General features: G+C 34.9%; 3 protein-coding genes, 1 long non-coding RNA gene and 1 pseudogene across 5 annotated transcripts; 3 read left to right on the top strand and 2 right to left on the bottom strand.

The window, feature by feature from the left end:
- Window positions 1-8,231, top strand: LOC103931649 (pyridoxal kinase). Of its 2 annotated transcripts, none has more exons than XM_009341167.3 (13): window positions 1-173; window positions 278-400; window positions 1,139-1,232; window positions 1,355-1,459; window positions 2,038-2,121; window positions 2,812-2,885; window positions 3,225-3,289; window positions 3,428-3,491; window positions 5,049-5,114; window positions 5,321-5,377; window positions 6,527-6,571; window positions 6,669-6,722; window positions 7,823-8,231. In XM_009341167.3, exons 1-13 carry the CDS (start codon window positions 99-101, stop codon window positions 7,970-7,972), a joined length of 1,056 nt encoding a protein of 351 aa, XP_009339442.2. In that variant the 5' UTR covers window positions 1-98; the 3' UTR covers window positions 7,973-8,231. The 2 variants fall into 2 exon arrangements, with proteins under 2 accessions (XP_009339442.2, XP_009339443.2); XM_009341168.3 differs by having other exon boundaries at window positions 12-173; window positions 286-400.
- Window positions 8,232-8,255: 24 nt separating this feature from the next.
- On the top strand, window positions 8,256-10,274 carry LOC108865897 (annotated as a pseudogene).
- Window positions 10,275-15,899: 5,625 nt separating this feature from the next.
- LOC103931650 (xylan glycosyltransferase MUCI21) lies at window positions 15,900-18,435 on the top strand. The gene is made up of 3 exons (XM_009341170.3): window positions 15,900-16,545; window positions 16,672-16,731; window positions 16,951-18,435. The coding sequence occupies exons 1-3, from the start codon at window positions 16,305-16,307 to the stop codon at window positions 18,264-18,266; spliced, it is 1,617 nt and encodes a 538-aa protein (XP_009339445.2). The 5' UTR covers window positions 15,900-16,304; the 3' UTR covers window positions 18,267-18,435.
- A 4,475-nt stretch (window positions 18,436-22,910) lies between these two features.
- LOC125473334 lies at window positions 22,911-23,485 on the bottom strand. The gene is made up of 2 exons (XR_007255250.1): window positions 23,378-23,485; window positions 22,911-23,271 (listed from the first exon to the last, which is right to left on the bottom strand). It is a non-coding gene; the product is annotated as an uncharacterized LOC125473334 (long non-coding RNA).
- Window positions 23,486-23,691: 206 nt separating this feature from the next.
- LOC125473352 (kinesin-like protein KIN-14L) lies at window positions 23,692-27,266 on the bottom strand. Its single transcript, XM_048576033.1, has 6 exons — window positions 27,242-27,266; window positions 26,128-26,234; window positions 25,607-25,950; window positions 25,196-25,446; window positions 24,735-24,898; window positions 23,692-24,558 (listed from the first exon to the last, which is right to left on the bottom strand). Exons 1-6 carry the CDS (start codon window positions 27,264-27,266, stop codon window positions 23,692-23,694), a joined length of 1,758 nt encoding a protein of 585 aa, XP_048431990.1.
- Window positions 27,267-27,603: the final 337 nt, after the last annotated feature.

The raw sequence follows: 27,603 nt of genomic DNA, 5'->3' as shown, positions 1-27,603 counted from the left end.
GGTCATTTCACAACCCAGACGCCTCCCCCGTGACGCGCCCAATACAAAATACCATCACCTAACCCCCTTCATTTCACTACCTCTCGTCGCTCCCTTATATGTTTCTTCACTCCGACCGGCTCGTTCACCAGCAATCTCCTGTTCACAGTTTCACCAGAAGCTCACATTTTCCGGTACAAAACTAATCGCTGCTCCCCAAAATCTCCACTTTTCTCTTCTTACATTTCATATCGAAAATTCATCTCACTTTGATTTTACCTGTTTGTTTCGTATCGAGGGAAAAAGGAGGTCGGGAAGCTCTCGAAGCTTGGTGTATCCGGACATGGCTCCGCCGGTCCTGTCCTTGGTTCTGCCCTCTGAGACCGGTCGCGTTCTGAGTATTCAATCTCATACTGTCCAGGTATTCCCGATTCCGTTTGCTGATTTTTGGGTGAATTTTTTAGTGTGTTTGGTAGCTGAGAAAATGGAGAAGCTAGAAGCTTTATTAAGGCCTCGTTTGGCACGGCAGATGCATGAACAGGACTATAATATATCCTTGGACTGTACTCGAATCTCGTATAAAAGTTAAAAATATGGAACTTGATTGATTGGGTAGCTTTTGGCCCGGTGAAGTTTTGGGGTTTTTAGGAGTGGTTGTCGTTATTTAGTCAATCCTTGCTTGCATCTTGTTTTCTTGGAAATAATCTTATTCGTATGATTGAGGTAATGGAATGATGTATGGATTATATGGATAGATGCCCAAATTTGGAGTTGTTGGATTTGTCATAAGTTAGCGAAAAGACATTGTATTGTCCGTCCCATGTTCTAAATAGCTGAGCAGTGACTAGATTCTGATGAAGGTAATCATTTTTTTGTAAATCCTGCCCAAGTAGTTCATGCTTTATTCTCATCAGAAACATGGCTTATGTGTAAGTAAGTACTTGATGAGAAATCAAAAGTTCATTGTCTCCCTTCTTTGACGTGGACTAGCCATAATTACCTTCCCCGTGTATCTTTAACAAGTCTGAATTTTTAGTTGAGACTTTTTTTTTTATCAGTAAATATGCGTAGTGTTTGAGATTGGGTGAGGGATATCCACCTGTCTTTTGTAGATCATGTTTTGACCTTACATAGTTCTTCAACTTTTATTTCTTTTTAGGGATATGTTGGGAATAAGTCAGCTGTCTTTCCCCTGCAACTACTAGGCTACGATGTGGATCCAATTAATTCAGTCCAGTTCTCTAACCACACAGGCAAGCTACTTCTACTAAATTCCAACAGTCTCAGAATTCTGTGAACCTGTATAAAGTCAAACGTTGTGTCCTAGTTTTAATGGTGGTATGGTTCTGATTCAATCAATCTCAAAACATTGCAGGATACCCAACTTTTAAGGGTCAAGTTTTGAATGGACAGCAACTATGGGAATTGGTAGAAGGCCTTGAAGCAAATGAGTTATTATACTACACTCATCTATTAACAGGTATATTAAACTACTCATGGATTTGGCCTTTTGAATATCTTGTCTCAACTCCTGTATACCATGGTGAATGTGTTGTGCTGACCTTTTCCATTCGAAGAAAGGTAATAATGGTAAAGCTGAATCCTTAGGGATAAGATGGTGGTTGGCTCATTGGTGGTAGCATACCAAGATATATCTGCAAGAATGTAGCATGATCTTGACCTGGATCACGGATTAAAATGACATAAAACATGCTTCCAAAAAATCTGAAAGAAATCATTCTTCTAGATATTAATGAAAGAAACAACCATTAATGCCTCTCATATTATTCTGCTGTCACCAAGCATATTAACTTTCCTCATTCTTTCTTTGTTTCAGTGATATTTTTTCTTCTGTATTTTTAGAATAAGTTGATGCCATCTTCATGTTTAGAGTCACATAAAACATCTATGTCCTGTTTTTCCTTTTCTTCCCTGTTGGATTGTAATATTCTTTGAAAGACTTCACATAGTAATTTTTATGACTTGCTCAGGAGAGCTTACATAATTTTTATTACTTTCCTAGATTTATGTGGCTTTGATCCATTGATGTCTTTGCAGGTTATATTGGTTCAGTTTCGTTTTTGAACACTGTGTTGAAGGTTGTCAATAAGCTTCGCTCTGTAAACCCAAAACTTAAATATGGTGAGTGGATCATTGAATACTTCATCAATCCTTGCCAATCATCAAATATGGTGTGATACATATATACTATCCTTGGTATAGCTGGGAATTTAAGCATCTGAAATTGCTATTCTAACCTCTACTAGGGCTTCTCCTTCATGCTTTCCGACCTGTATGGTTAACTTATACATATGCTTATTATTCTCTTTGCTTTGACGTACTTGTTATATGATGCAATACCTGGTGTATGTTCAAATCTTTAGATTATTGCTTAAAATTGTTAAAAAATTCAAGATACTCTCATAGTTAGTATTTGTTGGACGAATTAAACCGTATGTTGTTTATGGGACAACAAGGTAAGTTCTTCTTGCTCACTTTTAAATTAATAATTAAGTCATCTAAGAGTTCAAAAAAATCCTACAACTTATCTTTCAATTAAATTCATTGGTTTTACACTTCCATAAACCATGCGTGAATTGGTTGGGATATAAAAAGAATATTTTTGGAAAGCAGAGTTCTGAAACCTATTGATTACGGGTAAACTCTGTTTGTTCTTTCACTCAAGTGGTATGGAAGCAGTGCATTCCATTTTTATTATCTTTAATTTGAGGTAACAGTTGAATGTGATTTTTCATCCTTCTCTCTATATAAAAAGAATAGAAAACTTTTTTTTGTCTCTATTGTAACATAATTCTTGCTTTCCTTCCCCAGTCTGTGATCCAGTGATGGGTGATGAAGGAAAGCTCTATGTCCCTCAAGAGCTGGTAGCAGTATATCGGGAGAAGGTAAGCACTAAGCAGTTTGACCTGCCTATGGGTGCATGTTCATAGCATGTCATGGTCTTTGCATATATTAGGTTACATAGATGTATTTATTTATTTGGATGTTACTGGTTTGTCAGCTACTCAGACTTTAATAAATGTCAAACCAATATCTAATACAATCTGTTTTGTGTTTGTGTAAGATCGGTATCATTTATAACTTTCCTAAGCATTTAGTCTTGAATTTTTTGCCGATCCAGTAGTTATCTTCATAAAAAGTTAATGTTTGATAATTATGTTGATATAGTGGGTTGACAATGAAATTGGTTTAGTAGCTGTTTTCTTATTATGCATTTTTATAAGGTTGTCCCAGTGGCTTCAATGTTGACTCCCAACCAGTTTGAAGCAGAACTCTTGACTAACTCGAGGTATTTGTTTATACTACATTATAATTAGTAAATCAACATTGCTCCCTGTAGTTAAACATCTGATGTTTCTTGGGTGTAACTGCTTTTTTCTCATTTAGTCTCTTTCGTAAGTAGTAGGTGATACTTATTCTGTAACAGGATTGAATCTGAAAAAGATGGTCGTGAAGCTTGTAACCTTCTTCATGCTGCGGGACCGTCAATGGTACTATTTTTTAGCAAACTTGCTAATATTTTATATTTTACTGCACATGTCCTGGAGTGTTTCACTTCATGTTAATGTGAATAATTTTGTTATGGTCATGTTTTATTTTTCCCCAATCTCTATATCCTCCAAAACTATCTTTGAATCGTTGGTTATATTTTCATTCTGGGATTGTGAGATCTAGATGGGTTTTTGTACAAACGGTCAGCTACCGCTATTCGGTATCTAACTGTCTTGCAAATTGGTTAAGTGATTTGTATCTGTTTTCTTAGAGACAGAAATATAGAGACCATAAATGATGGCACTGCAAATGGTCCAGTGCTCTTGGATCAACAGGATATTTTATGTCTGGCTTATTGTACTGGTGCAGTGCATTAATTCAAATTCACAATGCATATAGCCGTATACATGGACACCTTTGGTATTTCTTAGCAAATTCATGTGATTAATTTGTTAAGGATATTTTCAAACCAATTCATTTTAGTTAATATATTGTGGATGGGTGGGTGTGTGGGGTGGGTGGGTTTGTTGTCTATGCAATTCGCCCTGGTAAAGATAAATAAGACCTCATTAGGGACTGAAGGTATCAGTCAGAAAATACAAAGGCTCCATCTGCAACTGCATATTTAATTATTTCCTTAAGCTTGTTAGGTAATTTATTTATACAACTCTCGGGTAAACCATCATCTCCGTTTATCTCATAGAAGCCAAGTAAGCATGCTGTACATGTTATAGGGTATATAATGTGATGATTATAGCCTTCTTAGAAGTTTACACCTTTTGGAGTGCTCTTCTTAAGTGGCTTCTAATCGAGGGACCCAGAAATTTGCTTCTGATATATGGTTCAATAAACAAAACACATCTGAACCCAACCTACTATTTCTTTAGGTGGACAATTACAATGATCCACGTGACTCAACTGATCCGCCATTCTTTCTGAATAGATGGTTGGATTTTGGTACCCAAAGAACCTCATAATAATGGCATGCTGTTTAGGGAATATGCTTGACACCTGCTGCATCCAACTGGTGATTGTCTCCTACTAAAGGAGACTGAAGTGTAAATCCTATACGAAAACACTTACAAGAAATTTTCTAAAAACAAGCTCACGTGAAAAAAAAGAAGAGAAATTCTACATCAGATGGGTATAAATGGGATCCATATGCTGAATATGAGGGGTTTAAGACATTGCCAAATTTGTGTAAAGTATAGCCTGACTCATTTGTAGTTATTTTCCCACTATTTTTAATTTAGTTATTCTAACTCATGGAAAGGCCGAAAATGGTGGAAATTTCAAATTTCTTGATTGTGCACTTTCAATCGATGTTACATCTCTCTCTCTCTCTCTCTCTCTTCTCTAAGTAGTATTTGTTGAAGGGAAAAATTTCTCATGAAAACATTACATGCTTATTGTACCCTTTTCTTTGCTCTTCTATTTGATGTTACATCTGTTTTGCTTATTGTATATGTGTAAACTTTTTTGTGAAATTCTTTTAATTGTTCCATCTCACTTTCTCTGATTCATTTGTAGTATAATGCTCATTTGATATATTGCAGGTTGTGGTAACAAGCATAAATATAAATGGTAATCTTCTTCTGATTGGTAGTCATCAAAAGGAAAAGGTGAGATCTTGTCTACAAATGAAGTTATTCTTCAGGTTTTGGATCTATATATTATTTTCTTTTATGCTAGAAGCTTCTGAGTGTTTTCTTCACTATAGTCGCTTTTTAGACAATCAAATAAATTCTAACTTTATTGTAATTCATGCCAAGATTTCTTTTGACATGATAGAATGATGTTTGACTCAATTACTAAATCCATGATGTAGGGTCTGCCTGCCAAGCAATTCAAGATAGTGATTCCTAAAATTCCTGCATACTTTACGGTATGAAAATTTCCTTTTTAAGTTTTCATCTGCAAGGCTTTATACATTGCATAGTTTGACTACTCGCAAAATGCTTGTGGGATATCCTTCATTGTATTGTCGAATGTTATGATGAACTGATATTAGAAGTTCTAATTTAGAACATTACATTTTTAGTTAATTCAGTGTCTCGTAATTTTTGCTTTTTGTTAATTTGAACCATTTATTAAACTCTCGCAATCCCATACCTGCTATGCATGTGGGACAAAACTATGGAAGTGGGGTGCAAAAAAAATGTGGAAGGATTTATTTATTTTGAAATTTTAGATCAGTATAATTACTATTTAATCCTTATTATGCAAATGTTTCTTATTGTAAGTAAGGGTAACAAAGGAAAAAGGGGACATGGTTGGTATTTTTAGAAAGAGGTTGACAAGCAAAGCCTGCTTCTCTTAATAAAGTATTGATTTTACTTTATAATTATATAACAGCATTTAGAACATGCTCTGCAGTCTGCCCTTTTATTCCATGAATTGTACAGTATGACTTACTAATCGTCTAATTGGATTGTATGCAGTCAGCTTAGTGCTACTTTTCCAATTAAATATTCTCACTTACCTGCTTGATTACTGGACACCTGGATGGCATCTCATTTGAAGAAAAAATGGATATCTGGAGATGCCTGATTTTATGTGTTTAGCATGTTGCTAGGTTGCTTTTTTCAACTCTTTTACCTGATACAAATCAGGATATGTTGTGCCAATTCCCAAACTGTATTTATGTTTTAATTTAACTCAAGGTTTGTGCCAACTTCCTTCTTTACTCTACCAGCAATTGGATCACTTCATACAATGTCTATTGTTTACCAAATTTCTGTACAATTACTCAGTCAAAGTTATATATATAATTTAAATGTTTAGAAATACTATCTTATACAATATAGATGGAAAAGTTGGAAATACTGGACCAACTTTTATTTTCTTTTTTCTTTATGAAAAGATTTTGGATCAACTTGAAGTTTGACGTGCAAGGTGACAATAGTTAGAGCATCAAATTACCTGTTGTTATCGAGTTTATCGTAAAAGTAGATGTTTTATTCAAGCTTATTAGTTTTTACAGTTTGGTTCATAAGATCCTGTAGATTGACAATTATATGCATGAACTTTGTAGGGAACAGGAGATCTCACGACTGCACTTCTCCTTGGGTGGAGCAATGTAATTCCTTTAAAACCGTATTTTTTTATTCGACTCCTATCTCTACTTGGCCAATAAAGCTCCATGTCTATAAATGGTTATTTTTTTTGTTTTCCAGAAATATCCTGACAACCTAGAGAAGGCAGCTGAGCTTGCTGTATCATCCTTGCAGGTATTCCTTGTGGCCCCAATTTTTTATTTTGTTGATTCCTGGAGTTTTTTTGTCGTGTGGAAGTATTCTGAATGGCATAAAGCATTATTTGCAATTTCCCCTTTGATTTGAAGTAGGATGTACAAAGTGCCTATAGCCACTAATCAAAAGATAGATGAATCAATAAAATGAAAAAGAATACAAAAGCATTGAGTAAAAGCACCAATTTTGGATTTCTTCCGGTGGAGCGTTCTGTTTGACACTTGAAAGATACCAATATATGTAGAGCATGATTGAACTATGGCAGTAAACTATCTACTGAATTCTTTTATTATAGCTTTTATTAAGGAATATAATAAAAAGTGAAATGCTCAACTTGATGCTCACACTGTTTTAGAGATATCAATACATATAGAGACCATAATCTAATGTACCAGGTAGCTTCAGGAGAGGGAAATGGGCAATATTGGTCGTCACACGCTGTATTTAATTTCAAGGATCCGAACTGTCTACTTTTCAATTCGTGGTTCGTAGATAATCCTTGCTATATATGGTCAAATCGGAAATGATTTTGTGACCAAAGAAAATGATAAACACTGAAATTTCTTGATGAGAATCAAATAGCTAAATAGTTTCCTTTCGCAAGGATGATCTATGAATGGATACTTAAAATTTGGACGGTTTGGATCGTCCAAAACAATGCATAATGGGCACACAAGACACATCCTGGCTATGAATATACGAGTATAATTGAATAAAACTGCTTGACTTGGGATCATGGCTGTTTATAACCACATAATTAATTTTATGAAATTGATTTACTTTATGATGCTTGGAAAACTACTACATTTCCTGCCAGTATCAATCATTCATGGTATAGCACGGCATTTAGACGAGGTGGTTGTAACTGGTAAGTGAAATGCCTGGTAAGGTAGATAACTAGATACCTCCTGGCTGTTAGCGTAGCAAATATTCTTTGAAAAATAATTTGATTTAACCAAGGAAAAGATGAATTTTTGGAGGTCTGGGAATGACTAGAAATAATGGGTGATTGTTGTCACGGATCCCCTTCATTGAAAACCATGGCTGACAGGTTTCGTGTTTACAATCTATACTTGCAGGCTCTTCTGCAAAGGACGATTAGTGACTATAAAAGTGCCGGCCATGATCCCAAGTCAACCAGTCTGGAGATTCGATTAATTCAAAGCCAGGACGACATTCGTAACCCGGAAATCAAATTTAGAGCTGAAAGATACACCTTAATGGTTTGATATATACTTGAAATGGTATACACAGTTACTTAGATCGTCATGAAAACTGTTAGGCAATGCTATGGTCATGGAAGTTGAATAAATTTCGTTGTCATCGGAATATGTACATGGTTTTTGACACTTGCAAAAAATGGTTTAGTATTACCCAAAAGAAATAGTTGAAGAATTGTTCAATGTCTTTGTTTTTCTATTTGCCTGTGCAATTTTGCAACAGTAAAGACAGCAAATTTCATAAATTTGAAAAGGAATTTCAGTATTATTTGAAGTGAATTTTCCTTTACTCATGATCGTAGTTTTCAATGCTGATAGATTTAACAATTTTCCTCGCATTCTCATTTCCTCCTGCACATCATTGTATGATTTTGTCGTTGATTCTCTTTTTATTTATTTAATAGGTGTTTAAACTTTAAAGGGAGAAAAAATCTGTGCAGAAATGAAACCATTGTTGATTAAATCTGAAGTACGATGTTTTTTCCTTTTAGGAGCCTCGAGAGCAGGAGGGTAGCTTTATTGATTAAAACAATATTTGTTTTCAAAATGCAAAGCAAATAAAATAAGGAAAATTAATGAAAATGGTTTGAAAATTTTGAGTTTGAACGATAAGGACAGAATAAAGAGTAAAATGAATAGTATCAGGATTGATCTTTTAGTGTAAAAATGTGATTTTTCGTTAAAGCAAACAGTACCGGGAGCTTTTTGTTAAAGTTTCCAATAAAATAAGGTGGTGTTATTCACACATCTACTTTTATCTCACACATCCTGTTCAATTTTTGGTCGTTGGATCGAATAAATAAAAGAAGATCATTGAACAAAAATTAACATATGAGAAGTTAAATTGGGTGCGTGAATAACACTATCCTAATATTAACTAATTGTTGTAACAAAAACAATTTGTTATCTCACCAAAAAAAATAAAAGTTAGCTTGAAACCAACCATCCTGAAGTATAGGATATTCTAGGCATTTAAACTGTTAGCTCTTTGTTTAAAAATATAAGATTAATATTTCGTTGTTAAAATACTCGAAGCATCCCATACTGCAGAGCACCCTCTATTTTTGGCTTGAAAAATAGGGTGAATACCTAATCAATTAGCTACTAAGTAAGAAACCAATATTTGAGAAGTAAATCATTAACAGACACATAAATAGCAGCTAAGCAGTACAAGTGAGCTATTTATAGCTTTGATTGCACGCTAAGCTTACTGATGAACAGCCTTACACACCCATAGTTTGCTAACACCAACATGTTTATTTCAGACTTAAGTTATGGATAGATTTGTCTTGTTTCCTCTTTAGCTGGTTTGTTAGTTGTAAAATCAAGGTTGTTTTGTCCAATACTACGCTCACACCCCACACTATACGATACATATTATTGACTACATCCTACATCTACTTTCTAAATATAATTTATTTTACTACATATTTTCCAATACTACGCTCACAGCCCGCCGCCACCCCTCCCCACTCCTACTCTCTAGTCTCCACTCCACATCAAGATACTAGAACCCATTGCTTCCCTGAGGCCATTGTTGGTTTGAGAATTCATCATTAGCTGAGTGTGAACACCACTGATGGAGGGACATAAGAGCATTGTTGATTTCCGAAATCTTTTAGACCGAGCTTACCTCCCTCGAATCCGTATCCTAATCCATGAAGAGGAGGAACGAAAAGCGCAGGAGAAGCTCTTTGAGTCTACGTGCCACACATGGAAAATCCCCTTAAAAATGATGATGAAAGTGCAAGAAAAAGTACATCAACCCAAGAGGCCTAAACTTGCTATCATGTCTAGAAACGGATCGAAAGCAATAACGAATGAGAACTTGTTAGTCAAATGGCTGAGAAAATGGGGTTTCACGTCCAAGTTTTGAGGCCGAAGCGCACCGCAGAACTAGCAAAGATTTATCGGGTCCTGAATTCGACCGATGCCATGATCGGAGTTCATGGAGCTGCCGTGACACATTCTTGTTATGAGGCCTGGCTCGGGTTTTATCCAAATTAATCCAATTGCAACTGCATGGGCAGCTGAGGAATATTATGGTGCACCTGCAAAGAAGCTTGGTTTGAAGTACATTGGCTATGAAATTCTTACCACAGAGAGCTCACTGTATGATAAATATGAAATAGGTGATCCCATTCTTGCAGATCCAACAAGGGTGACAGAACAAGGATGGCAAATCACAAAGACGATTTATCTGCAAGGTCAAACCGTGAGATTGGATCTCATAAGGTTTAGGAAGCACTTGGTTGGTGCTAATTTAATCTCATCATTAACCATACTAATCCTGGATTGGACTTTTATGTAAAATATCATACATGTAGATGAATAATAATATAACAATCTTTCCACAGCATCTATGTATTTATCAAAGGGATCACCCTCACCAATGTCAATGGCTATGCTTTTATAAGAAGATGTTCATAATTGGCCGGATTTTATTTAGTCCAACGGTTGTTGTGAAATAAAATCTTTGGATGAACATGTCAATCAGATAAATGAATAAACATACGAGATTAAGATAAGAAAATCTAAATCAGCGGTTGATAAGTGATAAAATCTAACTTTGTTAGAATTTAATTTTGTTTTAGATTGAAGTGTTAAACAAAATTAAGATAACATGCCTAAAATTAACTTAAGAAAAGTTAACAAAAAAAAAAAAAACCATTATTTTGTACTACAGAAATAAATACCCACATAAATAAGTATATAGTCCCATATAGAGCCAGGAAAATATATAACCTCTATTGAAAGAGATTATTTTTGGAGCCTAAAAATTCAAGAGCTTTAAAATAGACTATATCCATAATTTTTTTTTTGGTTAAATTATATCCACAATTTTTGTAGCCTTGTATAGAATCCCTCATTAGAGATGCTCTAAGAAGCCTACAAATAGGTGCAATTAACGGTGCACCTAAAGTGCAATAATTATCTTACATAAAAGATACGGTAACAATCTGGCATGTAATGTTCGTTAACAATCTCTCACGTATAATTCAATAATAACATGCAGTAACAATTAGGCATAGAAGGTACATGCATAGTATCACACAAGGGTACATTTACAGTCTCGCACATATTGTACAGTATAGGTGAATGAAACCATAACATGAGAGATATTAATTTTGAATATCATGAACGACAAGCTCGATACAAATTTATTCTTCAACCATTTGTGTAAATATCATTATTTAAAAAAATGTTACAATTCCTAAACCATATTGTAACCAATAAATAAACCTTAATAGCAAATAAAACAAGTATTATTGTTACTACATACCTTAAGGTAACCATACAAATGTAAATACATTGTAATGATAGTCACCAACACTTGTAGTAATTGCGCTATTGACAGTATTTTAAGAAAAAAAATGCTAGTATCTTTCTCGTTTACCTTTTCATTTCAACTTTCTCACTTCACTTAAAGTCACGTGTATCCCCTAGTACTCAAAAATTAAAATTTTAATTATAATAAAATCTCATAATTTTTTTTTTGAGTAAATTGTAACAATGATCCCTTAATTTTAACTCAATTAGAGCAATGGTCCCTCAACTAAAAATCAATTATCATTGGTCCCTAAACTCATCAAAATGTGTAGCTATAGTCCTTCAACTAAAAATTCATTACCATTGTTTTCTCAACTTTAATTCAATTAGAAAAATGATTCCTCAACTTTAACTCAATTGGAGCAATGGTTCTTCAACTTTAACCCAGTTGTAGCAATGATCATTCCAATATAACTCATTTTGATAAGATTCTAAAGAAGTTGACAAAAAGGACCATAGCTACATGTTTTGATGAGTTGAAGGACTCCAATTGTAGCAATGGTCCTTCCTATATAACTTATTTCTCAGTTCACTTAAAGTCACGTGTATCCCCTAGTACTCAAAAACTAAAATTTTAATTATAATAAAATCTCACTCTTTTTTAGTAAATTGTAACAATGATCCCTTAATTCTAACTCAATTGGAGCAATAATCTCTCAACTAAAAATCAATTACCATTGGTCCCTCAACTCATCAAAATATGCAGCTATGGTCCTTTAACTAAAAATCCATTACCATTGGTCCCTCAACTTTAATTCAATTGAAAAAATGGTCCCTTAACTTTAACCCAATTAGAGCAATGGTACCTCAACTTTAACTCAGTTATAGCAATGATCATTCCAACATAACTCATTTTGACAAGATTCTAAAGAAGTTGATGAAAATGACCATAGCTACACATTTTGATGAGTTGAAGGACTCCAATTGTAGTAAGGGTCCTTCCTATATAATTTATTCCTCACTTCACTTAAAGTCACGTGTATCCCCTAGTACTCAAAAACTAAAATTTTAATTATAACAAAATGTCACTATTTTTTTTTAGTAAATTGTAACAATAGTCCCTTAACTTTAACTCAATTGGAGTAATGGTCCCTCAACTAAAAGTCAATTACCATTGGTCCCTCAACTCATCAAAATGTGCAACTATGGTTCTTCAACTAAAAATTCATTACCATTAGTCCCTCAACTTTAATTCAATTGGAGAAATAGTCCCTCAACTTTAATCCAATTGGAGCAATGGTTCCTCAACCATAACCCAGTTGTAGCAATGATCATTCTAACATAACTCATTTTGACAAGATTCTAAAAAAGTTGACGAAAAGGACAATAGCTACACGTTTTGATGAGTTGAAGGATTCCAATTGTAGTAAGGGTCCTTCCTATATAACTTATTTCTCACTTCACTTAAAGTCACGTGTATCCCCTAGTACTCAAAAACTAAAATTTTAATTATAATAAAATCTCACTATTTTTTTTTTGAGTAAATTGTAACAATGGTCCCTTAACATTAACTCAATTGGAGCAATGGTCCATCAACTAAAAATCAATTACCATTGGTCCCTCAACTCATCAAAATGTGCAGCTATGGTCTTTCAACTAAAAATTTATTACCCCTCAACTTTAATTCAATTAGAGAAATAGTCCCTCAACTTTAACCCAATTGGAGCAATGGTCCCTCAACTTTAACTCAGTTATAACAATGATCATTCCAACATAACTCATTTTAACAAGATTCTAAAGAAGTTGACGAAAAAGACCATAGCTACACGTTTTGATGAGTTGAAGAACTCCAATTGTAGCAATGATCCTTCCTATATAATTTATTTTGACAAAATTCTAATAAAGTTGACAAAAATGACCATACCTACACATTTTGATCAGTTGACAGACCAATGGTAATGTATTTTTAGTTGAGAGACCATTTCTCTAATTGAGTTAAAGTTAAGGGACCATTGCTACAATTTACTGATAGTATACTAAACTTTTAATTTATAAATCAAAAAGTAATTAAAGACTTGTTTGGTACTCTACTTAAATCCATTTTTTTAACTCAAAAATAATTTTCAAGTTTTAGGCCTTAAAAATTTGTTTGGTAGGATTATTTTCAAAAAGTGAACTCAAGATTAACTCAAAAATATAGTCTATTTTCTAAAAACATTAAAAAAAAAAGTTTTTAGAATTTTTTAAATTTAAACTCATCCCTTTTTTTTTTCTCCCTCCTCCTCTCTCACTCCAAATCTATCTCTCTCTCTTTTCTTTTTTCTCTCTCCTTTTTTTTTTTTTACTTTGTTCATCTCTCATTCAATCCACTCTCTTCATTTTCTCGATTCTTTCTCTCACTCCTTTTCATTTCTATCTCGTCCAATCCTCTCTTCTTTTCCTTTCATTCAATCATCTCTTACTTTCTTTCCTTCTCTCTCCTATTTCTCCCTCTCATGCGACCCCCTCTTTCTTAATCTCTTTGTCTAATTTAAGTCGTAAAATTTTAAATTTTAAATTCACAAAGCAATCAAGTTTTTAGTCTAAAAGAATTTTTTTTTCAAGAAATGTTTTGAGAAATAATAAAAATTTTCATATCGGATACCAAACAGACCCTAAGTTTCTAGCTTTGCATGCTAGTAGAATACGCGTGGCATGAGTAGATGTAAGAATGTTGAACTTGAAATGTGTGTGAGAAGATTGTTAGCACTCTCTTATTTTTAATTGCATTATTTATCAAAGATATAAGGAGAAAAAAGAGTTTGTACTTTTAGAACATTAAAGTTTTAATTTAGTAGGTAAATAGAATCCAGATGTAAATTGATAAGTAAGAAAAAGGAAACAAAAAAAACGTAAATATGAATTGTGGCTAACATTTCTCTAGTTGAATACTTCTAGATTTTTAAATTCCACAAAAGTCTTGATATGTCCTTATTGAGTGCGCTTCTCTTAATGTGGTATTTTTTTTGTTCAACACCCTTCATAATCTTGTTGAAAATTCCTGGTAAACATTAGACAAATATAAGACACAAAGGATAAGGATGCCATTTGATGGAAAAGAGACAAAGTCAAGAACGGAAAGTCAAGAGCGGAAACCCATAATAGGCTTACGTACGGCCAATAAAATTTAGAGAATTTTAACAAAAAATTCGTAATACTGTCTATTTTAACGAGAAATCATATTTTTATATTAAAAAAAATTAATTCTGGTATTATTCACTTTACCTTTTGTTTTATTTTTATTATTAAAACTCAAAGTTTTTAAACTCTTTTCATTAATTTTTTTAAAATTTTATATATTAGCCAATTGCTACCAGTGATGGGCTTATTAAAGACATAGCGAATTCGCATGAAAAACTTTATTACTTATTATAGGGACACAAAACCATTAGAGAAGCTTAGTTGTTAGTTTAGAAAGGCTTTATGATGTCGCACAACTCTACAATTTTTGAATGAGATCATTTTCTTTTTTATACAACGATATTGAGCATATTAAGTGATAAATATTTGATATTAAATTTTCTATTCACAAGATTCAAACTGGAAATTTTTATACATACAAGTGTCTAGCGATATTTCTGTACACTTGTAAGTGAGAGGTCTTAGGTTCAATTCTGGCAAAAAGAGAATTTGAACCATATTATTGTTGGAGGTGCATTGTCTGCCCTCCCATTTCCATACTCTCCTCATACCCTCCTGTGATGTGTGGTCATGGTTAAGCCACGTCAATATTTTATATTAATTTTTTTTTATAGAAATAATAAAACAAAAAGTAATAGGAATATAAAATGTTGACGTGACTTAACCATAACCACACAAACAGGAGGCGATAGGGAGAGTATGGAAATAGGAGGGCATACAATCCACCTGCATTATTATTAGCTCATTGTGAGGTTAAACTTAATGCCAAAGGTAAAAATGAGTGTATAGAAAATTAGTCACGTGGCTCAAGTAGCAACATGGGAAAAGAGAGAAAAATTAAGAAAACATTGGAAATCTAAAGAGGGTTGAAGTGACAAATAGAAAGGTAGGAAAATGAGTAATCAAAGCAAATACCTATATTTCTATATTATTTTTAAACTTCTCATAGTCTTGTTCCAATGTTAGACCAAACGTGGGATGGGATGGGACCATATATATGCTTACTTATCTGCAAAATTCTTTTCTTTACTTTCAGTGGCCAATCCACCATCTTCCTTCTAACTTGAAGCAAGATCTTGATTCCCGCCAGCAGTCAGTTTGCTTTGCCAACTTGGACACAGCTCCCGGAGGCGCGTGTCCCTAAGCGCGTGGGATAACGAGTTGTACACGAATTTCAACAGTTGCCGGAAGAAATCAGCCAGCCAACCCAATCGAGGATGCAAAGAAAAAAATAAGGATCACATCACAAGTTTCAAGTCTCCGCTGCTCTCCATACGCATTTGACTGCCAGATAATTTAATTAAATTAGTACTATGATTTGATAAAGTTTTAAATTTGTGATCAAAGACGGATATATTATTGCTCATTTGTTATAAGACTAAAATTATTCGTTGTTTTTAGTGTATTGTTAAAAAAAAGAAATTACCAAACTTTGAGCAGAGACGTCCCTCAATTAAATTAGATTAAATTAAATTTAAGCCTCCTTTTTCCCCTTTGTCAGCTCCTTTCCATTTCTCGACTCCATCAAGGCATCAACCCATCTTCCTCTCTCTAGACTCTCTCTCTCTCTCTCTCCAGAAAGGAAGAAGCAGGCAGCTTCTCAATAAACAAACCCATCTCCCATCTCTCTCTCTCTCTCTCTAAAACATGGGGGGGAATCCAATAAAATAGCTTTGCTTTCTCTGCTATTTGAACATCTCTCTCCACTCTCGATTGACCAAAAAAAAAAACATCTCTCTCCATTCCTCATCCGGGGTTTGTTCCCAGTCCATCAAACTCTCTCTCTCTCTCTCTCTCTCTCTCTCTCTACAAAACTCAGAAAGCAGAAAAAACAGGGGAAAGGAAAAATAAAGATCAAAGCTTTTTTTTTTTTTTTTGTGCATAAGAAATAATGGGGCGGTATCAGCGGCATCACCACCACCAGTGGAGAAAAGTTGACAAGCCTTATGCAGCAGCAGAGGAAGATGAAGACTCACAGACCACTACCTTTCTAATGGAGTTTGCAAACTCTGGTTATTATTACAAGAGAACAAGTCCAAAGCTTCTCTATCTCCTCTTCATCTCCTTCCTCTCTTGCAGCTTCATCTTAGCCCCTCATCTTTTCAGTTCCAACACCACTTTCTCTCTTCTATGTAAGTCTCTCTCCCCCCCTTTCTCTCTCTCCTCTCTCTCCTCTCTCTCATCTTTTTTTATTATTTTCTTTGCTTCAATCTTGCTGCATGTGTATGAGTGTGTTTTCTTATTGGGGGTTTTTGTAGATTCAACACCAATGGAAGATATGAATGTAAATGTTCCCTTGTGTTCTTCAATCTCTAATGGTGAGTGCTCTGCCTTTCCCTTTCTCTTTTGATTATTTGGGTTTTTGATTTTCTCAGACGGTATTGACATACTGCTAAAGGTAGTCACTGTTTTATTTGAGCGATGTTATAGTCTAATCTAAAGTACCGGGAAAGTAAACAGGATGTTTCAGATGCTTTCGATTATCGATGTTTATTTTGTTAATACAAATTAATTGTAATTTCTGTCTGTGCCTTCAGGAACTATATGTTGCGATCGAAGCAGTATTCGTTCAGATATTTGTGTAATGAAAGGGGATGTAAGAACACACTCTGCTTCCTCCACTATCTTTCTCTACCGATCTAAAGAAGCAAGTAGCTTCCAAAATCATGTTTCTGATGTTGTTGAGGAAAATGAAGAAGATGAAACCGAGGAACTGAGGCACACAAAGGTCAAACCGTATACGCGGAAATGGGAAACAAGTGTCATGGATACCATTGATGAATTACAGCTCGTTGCGAAGAAACACACTCCAGGGATGCACCACCGGTGTGATGTCCAACATGATGTTCCGGCAGTGGTTTTCTCAACCGGGGGATATACCGGTAATGTCTATCACGAATTCAATGATGGGATTATGCCGTTGTTCATCACTTCCCAGCGTTTCAACAAGAAGGTTGTGTTTGTCATTCTCGAGTACCATAATTGGTGGGTGACGAAATATGGAGACATTGTTTCTCAATTGTCAGATTATCAACCTATAGATTTTAATGGAGATACAAGAACTCATTGCTTCCCTGAGGTCACCGTTGGTCTAAGGATTCACGATGAGCTCACTGTGGATTCTTCACTGATGGAGGGAAATGTGAGCATTGTTGACTTTCGAAATCTTCTAGACCGAGCTTACTGGCCTCGAATTAGAAGTCTTATTCAAGACGAGGAACGGGAAGCACAGGAGAAGCATTCTGCGTCTCTGGCATCCGAGAGCTCTTTCGAACCTGAGAGTGAAGTGCAAGAAGATCAATTCAAGAAGCCTAAACTGGTCATCATATCTCGAAATGGATCAAGAGCGATAACTAATGAGAATTTCTTGGTTAGAATGGCTGAGCAAATTGGGTTTGAAGTTAATGTTTTGAGACCTGACCGCACGACAGAGTTAGCAAAGATTTATCGGGCCCTTAATGCGAGTGATGTGATGATCGGGGTTCATGGCGCTGCCATGACACATTTTATGTTCATGAGGCCTGGGTCTGTGTTCATCCAAGTTGTTCCCCTAGGAACTGAGTGGGCAGCGGAGGAATACTATGGAGAACCTGCAAGGAAGCTCGGGTTGAAATACATCGGCTACCAGATTCTTACTCGAGAGAGCTCGTTGTACGCCAAATACGATAAGGATGATCCTGTTCTTAGGGATCCACAGAGTGTAACCAAAATGGGATGGGAGTACACAAAGAAGATCTATCTTGATGGCCAAACTGTGAGATTAGACCTCCGAAGATTTCGGAAGCGATTGGTTCGTGCTTACGATTACATCTTCCACAGGTTGAACAATCACCCCCATCTTCAATCACAGTAATTCTGATGGTTTTACTTACATTTTTTACCTTGCTTGAATCATTTTGAAGGTTGTAGATGGCATAAAATGTGTACTAGGAAGATTATTGCTGTATATAAATGTGACCTATGTAAATTTAGAATTGCACAAAGACACTTGATTTTGGTAAATACTTCGATGTTTTGAGCAACTTTATTCTTTTCTTCTTGCACCCGTTTACTTTTACCATTTAACTTTCTGCCTCAAAAGCAATTTTTTTTTCCATTCAAGTGAATTTGTAACAAATTGAACTTTTTATTCTCTGTTGTCTAACTTTGCTGCAAATTCATGACTCCGATTTTTGTTTCTTTCTGCAATTCTTTTGTCGATGGATATGTCTGTTGGTCTGTAAGTTCAACAAGCTTATGGGGCATTGTGTTTGTCTTTAATGGTGACGTTGACTTATGAACACAGAAAAATTGGCTGGCTCATGAACTTGGGATAATTGGAGCATTGGTTTCTGAAGTTTAGTTTTATTCGAGTTTTGATCACTGTACTAAACATTTGTGAGTATTGAACTTGAACTCGAAATAATGGTCATTTTGGTTAACAATCGTTAGAACTTCCATCCATACTCTTTTAATCCTTTTTAATTTGGATGAAAGAATTAACGATATCACCTGTAAAAACCGTTGTTTTATGTAGTGACAAATCCAACGACCAGTACTCATGAATTTTTTGTATGAGGCCGAAATACCAATTTCGTTAAATTCTAGAGACCAATGCCCTAGTTTTATTTATAAATTTAGCCATGTTCCCTAGTCATATTTTCTGCAATTATCATGTATTCTAGTTGAATGGTTTTTACATCCTCTATGATTGGCACATGCATCTTTTAGGCCAAAACATTGATAGGAAACTACATCTTTATGCATTTGAACCCACCATGCATGCTTCCAGCGTTAGGCAGCCTGTATCCCTTTTGTCTGCATCCTTAACCATATGTTTCTGCATCTTAGTTTCTCCTGCAAGATTTTATTATCTACTCTTCCTTTTTATTTTTTGCTAATTTTATTTAAGAACATTGACTAAACAAGAAGATTCTCTTGTCTCACAATTTGACAACATAAAATGCTTATTTTGTTGACTCAATTTGAACCCTTAATCGAATTAATATCCATAAGAACACGTAATTTAGATTTACAGTTTGATAATATAAATATTTATGTGGCAAACTACAAATATGAGCACGTGTACGATTGTTTTTCTGTTTGCCAAACAACCAAACAAGTTCATCACATGTGAATCAATAAAGGATCTCTCTAAATATCTATTTTTTAAGGTATTATTCATAGAGTTATATAAATGTCATAACTATTCTCCATCCATGTGAATATAGTCAGAAGAATGCATTATTGCATCCATCCAAGTAGCAAAGGTATTGATGCACAACAAGTGGTCAAGTGATAAGAGCACGGACTGCGGCTTTTAATAAATTAAAAAATGTGGAAGATTTCGAGTTCGATACTTCGAGCTGATGAGTTTGTTTGACAGTGGTTACGGACAGGATGAAATCTTCTATAGCCTCTTTAAGCTTGAAAAAAAATGGATAACTGTAACTGATCATCAATCGTTTCATTTAAAAAAAATATATATATAAAATATAAAAATAAAAAAAAACCTTTAACAAAGCTATGGGAACGTTATACTACTTCTATTTATACTTGAACTGAAAAAGGCTATGCAGCTTTTCAACCTTTTTATTTTATCTTTTACCTTACGAGCAAATTCATCTTTTATTGTGCAGAAAAATGAATGCATTGAGATTGAGGCGACTTTGACAAGGCATAACCTAATTTCATTTGGCATTGTTTTCCATGTTTAAATGCAATGAAGATAATCCTTACTTCTAGTCAATAACGTACTGTACGTAAGTTTGAAATACTATTCTGGTGACATTTTTGTTATTTACACTCTACAATGTGAGCTCGAAACTCTTATTTGTAACTAAATAAAAAAGACCATCTTGATTGACATTTCATTGTAGACGAATTTCTTTTTTTTTTATCGACTATATTTTACACCCCACATGTTTGATATAGTTTTAAAAATGAGTCATGAGGTTCCAGTTTCCTTACATGCACAATGAGGTTTGAAAAATACATCAATTTACATTTTTTGTTTCTTTGAATGTTTAATCCTCCCTTAACTTGATGAGTTTTCTTTTTTAATTTGGTGGAAATGCGACTTACACGTTAAGTATCTTAAGATCACCACATCATTAATTTTTAATGAACTATCATAAATTCAGTAAGACCACTAACACAAATTTGATACAATTGTAAGACTTTACAATGCAACGTGAGACAATTAAAACTTCGTTGCCCATTTTGGAAGTCACCCAGATCTAAAGGTTATAAAATACAATTAGCCATTCTTTTTAAGAAATGATCAATGATAAAGGTGGCAGATATAGAGGGGACCACATGCCACTTGGTTTTGCAATTCGCAATTTACATTGCATGGGAGGATACTGGATACCCCTGCCAAAAAACTAGCCGTTGAGGTTATTGGTTTCTTCAGTTGAGGAAAATATCTATTTTTTATTATTTTTTATCTTTTAAAAAACAATGTAATTTTAATAATATATAATTAAGTTACCTTTTCATCATTTCACATCTCCTATACAAGTTTCCCAAATTTTATTTAGGCCCTCCATGTCCAGACACTTTTGACAGAAAATTTCGATTTGTACTGTGATTGTTAACATACTTTTATCACGACGACTTGATTAATAGTATTTTTTTTAACCCACAGGGTTAATCTAAAATTAAAAGCTCACTACAAGAATCGTAATGAAATGTGACATAAACACAATGTCATTTATTTTACTATTTTTCACGAGAGGTTGAGATTTAATTAAATATTATTTAGTTAAATCTCAACTGTTCTTTCTTATCTTTTGATGCTTAAGATGTTCTAGTTAAATCTCAACCCTTCTTTTGTTACTTTTTGATACTTAGAGAGCAAAGCTCTTTTGCTCTCAACCTCTCTCTTTTTGTAAATGTTCCCAAATTCTCTCACATGGAGGAGGCTACGGGGCACATATGTAGTTCAAACTCTGCATGGCATGAAATTTGTTAATCTCTTTGTTTGACAATTTCATGACAAAAGTAGTACAAAAGTGTTCATTCAAAGAAAGATTATTAGAATTATGCATAGAGCGCATAGCACCAAATTTAGAGAAACTCATATCACTGAAGTAAGAAAGTACAATAGCAATAATATTGGAAATATTCAATGCATAATTGAAGCTAGATGGAGATAGGTGAAGATGTTGATACCCTTCCCAATTCACACAACTGTAGAATTATGACACAACTAGAACAATTATACGTGTTCCTGGTAAGCATGGATAGTACTGATTGATAAAGTTTTCTTCCTCAATTTATTACGATTCTAATTCAAACTTTCTTCCTCTTTAATTTTTATCATAAAAAAAGAGCGAATTTAAACAAATAAGAAAGTAAGATGCATACAACTAAATGCACAAACATGCGTGAGAAGCATAGAATATTTCTTGTGCAGTATCCAAGTCACATGATATTAAAATATTAAACTTGATACCAAGAGCATGCCTTTTCTCTTGGGTTTTTAAAGATCTCAAAGATTTTAAAGATTTAATATAATTTAATTGCACATGTCCAAATCCCCAAAAGGTATACAATACACTGTATGCAAGTGTTATATCTCACATGGGCTTTGGTCCCTTCTTTCACATTCAAAAAGAAATATTATATCACACATTATGCAAAACTCAAGTTACAAGTTGCAACCACAATAAAGTAAAAACCTATTGGAACCAGTGTTTATTGAGAGAACATCAACCTTACATGGGATGTGGGAATGCAAATATGTGTTAGTTATTAAAATATTTTGGTTCTTTCAGTTTAATTGTCAATTGGTTTTATATTGAATACTCATATTTAATATGTGATCATAATTATTACGTGTTAAATTTACCTGCGCTTCTTGTCAGAATCTCATGAGTTCTTAGAGGAGTCATGCAGTTGGACCTCGAAAAATGAAAACAACAACAAGGTGTTGATAATTAATTCAAGTTTTATTTTTGGTTTTCAACTTTTCATATGGATAAAAGAAGTGTATATCAAAGAATGAGGATTGAAATAGTGAATGAAGGGTGGAGAGTGGGTGGGGGGAGGGAGGAGAGACAAATGAAGAACGTAAGAAAAAAAAAATGATTCAAATTTGGTTTTCATTTTCATTTTTAGTGTAATCTTCCACGTACATTTCTTCCAGTTCGTTCCCTCCATCCTTCCTTCACTTTTGCTCATCCCTCTTTTCTCTTCTATACTTTTCCTCTTTTTTTTTTTAAAAAAAAATTTGAAATTAAAACAAAAAGGAAATAGTTATAAACGAGCCTAAAAATTTCGACCATTTGAGAAATGAAGAGAAGATGTTTTTGTCATCTCCTCATGTTAAGGAAGAGATATCAAACTGGTTCTTTGCAATTTTCACCGAGCTGTAGGGAACACAGAATTGGTGATATATATCATTTATTTCTGGCCATCATATTTAAAAGTCAAATAGAAACAACGGATATAATTTGGGTGTGCGTATCATTTCCCTAAATCAAATACTAGTGGACCAAACGAGACAAGAAACTGGAACCGAATCACTTTTAATACCAGAACTTCACAATGTGGATCCAAACTAGGTACTACAATTACAAGGAGGATCATCACTTGACAATATATGAAACACATAGGACACAAAATTGGGATCTCAAGTCAAGTAGATCATGTTAGCAGACAATATATGAAGCATTCTCTGATTGCCATACAAGTCAGTATGCTTTGAGCCAAAGCGTTACCAAGCCTTTTTCCGGCAATTGCTGGACTGTGTCTGAATCAAATTATCTGTTGTCACCGCTTGTTACTTTTTGTTGATGAACGGACTGGCGGAGGTGTTTTGGAACTTCTGTTGTCTGGCGGAGGTGTTTTGGCACTTCTGTTGTCTTTTGCACCTGCAAAAGGAAACGCCATAAGAAACTCAAATGATATATGAATGTGAAAGCTCTAACTAGTAAGATTGTTCAAGAATGTAATGAAGCTTGTAAAAGCTTTACATACTAGTTTCGGTTGGCTTCTCTCCCAGAGATGATCGTCTGTCATACCCTGAAGGTGGAATGCCGGTCAGTGATTGCCGCCTCAAAGTTCTTGCATTATTTGTAACCGGTGATTTTCCATCATTGATATTGCTTGCACATTGAACACTTGACTGTGCTTCCACCAAACTTTGCTGGTTCCTGCAAATTCAGTGGGGAATTATGTTCATATGTGTATCTGATGTTTGAGGCATCATAACAATGTAAAACATATGTTATGTAAACCGGAAAAATAGAGAAATGTCCCAGACTATAAGGAGAAGAAAGAAAGAAGAAAATTCAAAACATGAGTTTCACCCACCTCTTCTCAGAGCCATTGATCAGTTTTCCAATAGTCCGCAGAGATTTCCTTATCTGAGATCCGTTTCGACTTGTGGTACTTGTCAAATTAGGTGTCAGATAATCTGTAGAAAGAGTCACCTTACTTTGCATGACAATCTGTACCTCATTTCGGGAATGCTTTTGTGGTTCGGGCGTCGTTGTTGATAGCTGAAGGGGACGAACTTGTGTCTTCTTATCTGTTATTAACCCTCTCTTATGATTGCTAGCCATCTTTGGGCTGCGAGGAGCCTTGGTCTGAGGCTCAGATGTTGTTGGTTTCTGAGGAGAAGGAATTTGGTTTCTACTACCTGGTTTCAACACTCGCTTCTGATATGTAGCACTTGCTGGAGTTAGAGGAGATCTGGGACGAGGTTCGGGTGTTTTTGGTGGCTGAAGAGAATGAACTTGTGTTCTACTATCTGTTTCTAACACTTGCTTCTCGTAGGTAACGCTCGTTGGACTTTGAGGAGCCTTGGAACAAAACACTTCTAATGTGGAATCCGCATTACTGAAATGGCCCAACGGGGTAGTGACTGCTGCTGCATTTTGAAGTTGACCACATTCCTGCATTGGCACTGCCTCAGCTGGAAGGAATTTCCCCATGTCATGCGATATATTTAGATTATCCTTCTTAATCAATCTTGGACCTTCCAAGCTCAACCTCCTTGAACGAGTTGGAAGATAAGGGGTTTTTGCCTTCTCGGTCTTCACAGTGCTGCAACTTTCAATGCTTAATCTTCTAAGACGTTGAGGAGTTCTCTCAGTTGTTGTTCTTGATACACACTGACCTTCTTTGTTTGCTAATGCCTTTTTAAGTCTCTCAATCTGAAAGGTTAGAAACACGATACAAGTGTTAGTGCATAAACAACTATAATGTTTTGCTGATAATCTAAAGCTTGGGGATTAATTTAGATAGAACAAATGATCAATCCAAGCATAGAGAGTAAAAGGAATTTGTGAAAATATAGGCAGAATAAACCAAATTAATAAAATTTGTTCACCTGTTCTTTGAGTTGCATAACCTCACCACTCTCCTTGTTTGAACGAGCAGCACCGAGTTCCACAGTGGAAACTCTCTGAGCAAACTTCAAGTTACTGATAGTTTCACTGAAGGAATCCTCTTCTGGACTCACATGAGCAAGCATTAAAGTTTTAGCATGTCCACCTGAAGTACAAAACCAAAGAGAAAGTTGGGTTAGCTCAGTCAGTACACAGTATATGCACCATACAATTGGAAACTCTTTTCATTGAATAAGGGCTACGGGGAAGTGATAATTTAAACTCCCCGGGAATCAGCTTCTCAAGTTTTCCATTTCACCAATCATACGGTGGAATTATTTTGAATCCAAGCAAACATTTCACCAAATTTCTCACCCTTATAATGTGGAAGATCTTGCTCAAAGCCAATACAATAAGATAAAATGATTAGAGAGAAATGCTGAATATTCGAGAAATTACAAACCTAAGGAGTCTTGCAACAGAAGTGTGAGTTTGCTGTTTCTGTAAGGGATGTGAGAATTCTTCTGAGCCAAGGCTGCGATAACATCTCCTAAACAAGAAAGAGACTTGTTGATATGCTGTGCCTCTTTCAGCCTATCTCCTGTAACTTCAGATTTGTCCACTCTTTCACTTCCCGCAAGGTCAACTAAATGAAGGCAACTGCGTAGAGTACCTCCAGAAGTATCTTTGCCATTCACATGGACTGTAAGGATACTGCGATACACACCAAAGAATATCAGTAAGCACAAAATAACTGATATCTTGCTCATTGTTTTTGTTTTTATTTTAGCTCGCACTCGATAGTTTTTAGATATTGTATCATAAGCTATGAAATGGTAAAGGTAAGCTTTTTCTTATAAAAGAGCAAACTGACCTATGGGAACGGCTGCTGAGGTTATTGATAGCAGTCGAACTGACCATACGATTCATCTCACCAACTTTCATGAGTTTTAGGACATCAGTAGAAGACTTCACTGAATGCATTGTAGCATCTGGAATACTCAAGCCATTATCACCAGTGCAGCTCCGTATCTCTAATTTGGCAGTGGATGAATCTTCTGCAAGAAGGTCTCGTACTTGTTCATTGTAAATTTCGACCATTTGAACATGAATGTCATAATCTATGATATCCTTCCTTTTGTTTGACATCTGGAACAAATCGCTGATAGCTAGATAATTAATCCCCATATCCGCAGCTGATCCACCTGATGGACCACCCTGTAAAAATATAAAAGCTTATAGTATGCACAAATCTGATGTGTCATTTCTTATAGTATGCAAAAATGCATGCAAGAAGATGAGAACCAATCATAAATCCTACCCTCCTATACAAAAAATTTCAGCCTTAACATTACAAAAGATTTATCCAACTGAAGTCTCAGGCTTGTATCTTACCATAGTATGTGTTTTACCGGATCCGGTTTGACCATAAGCAAAAATGCATACATTGTAACCATCCATCACAGACCTGATCAATGGTTGAGTGTCCTTAAAAACTTCATCTGCAAAAAAAGTATAATAGAGTCAATAAGCAACCGATCGATGCCCAAAAGCGAAAGAAAAAGAAAGTTTTTATGTAATACTACCTTCTGTTTGGTGCCCTCCAGGTTTTATGGCTTACTCACACCTTCTGTTTGGTGCCCTCCAGGTTTTAGCTGCTGAGTTTGTATCGACAAGAATCTGTGGCGAATCTTAGTATTGATGGATAATTTTGAGGGTATGATTCTTACCCGCACTACTGTACCTTACCTATGCTCTGACATCGCGTGTGATATGGGTTCGCTCCCACTCATAGCGCACTCTGGTACTTAGACACTTTTAGATTCAAATTTATTCACTTTTTATGCACTATCACATTTTATGGCTTCGTCACCTTCCAGGTGTCGGCCAGCACAGCTCGATTCAGGGTCCAAGTGGACTTTCTGGGTCGGGGTGTGTCACAAATCCCCAAAAGGTATACAATACACTATATGCAAGTGTTATATCTCACATGGGCTTTGGTCCCTTCTTTCACATTCAAAAAGAAATATTATATCACACATTATGCAAAACTCAAGTTGCAAGTTGCAACCATAATAAAGTAAAAACCTATTGGAACCAGTGTTTATTGAGAGAATATCAACCTTACATGGGATGTGGGAATGCAAATATGTGTTAGTTATTAAAATATTTTGGTTCTTTCAGTTTAATTGTCAATTGGTTTTATATTGAATACTCATATTCAATATGTGATCATAATTATTACGTGTTAGACTTAACTGCGCTTCTTGTCAGAATCTCATGAGTTCTTAGAGGAGTCATGCAATTGGACCCCGAAAAATTTATTTTTGATTTTCAACTTTTCATATGGATAAAAGAAGCGTATATCAAAGAACGAGGATTGAAATAGTGAATGAAGGGTGGAGAGTGGGTGGGGGGAGGGAGGAGAGACAAATGAAGAAGAACGTAAGAAAAAAAAATGATTCAAATTTGTTTTTCATTTTCATTTTTAGTGTATTCTTCCACGTACATTTCTTCCACTTCGTTCCCTCCATCCTTCCTTCACTTTTGCTCATCCCTCTTTTCTCTTCTATACTTTTCCTCTTTTTTTTTTAAAAAAAAAAAAAATTGAAATTAAAACAAAAAGGAAATAGTTATAAACGAGCCTAAAAATTTCGACCATTTGAGAAATGAAGAGAAGATGTTTTTGTCATCTCCTCATGTTAAGGAAGAGATATCAAACTGGTTCTTTGCAATTTTCACCGAGCTGTAGGGAACACAGAATTGGTGATATATATCATTTATTTCTGGCCATCATATTTAAAAGTCAAATAGAAACAACGGATATAATTTGGGTGTGCGTATCATTTCCCTAAATCAAATACTAGTGGA

Source organism: the organism of the source record quoted next, unplaced genomic scaffold (genome assembly GCF_019419815.1).
Source record: "Pyrus x bretschneideri cultivar Hongxiangsu unplaced genomic scaffold, Pyrus_bretschneideri_v1 Contig83, whole genome shotgun sequence".
Classification (NCBI taxonomy): domain Eukaryota; kingdom Viridiplantae; phylum Streptophyta; class Magnoliopsida; order Rosales; family Rosaceae; genus Pyrus; species Pyrus x bretschneideri.
The sequence above is the reverse complement of the archived record's forward strand: the minus strand, read 5'-3'. Positions and strand labels throughout refer to the sequence as shown.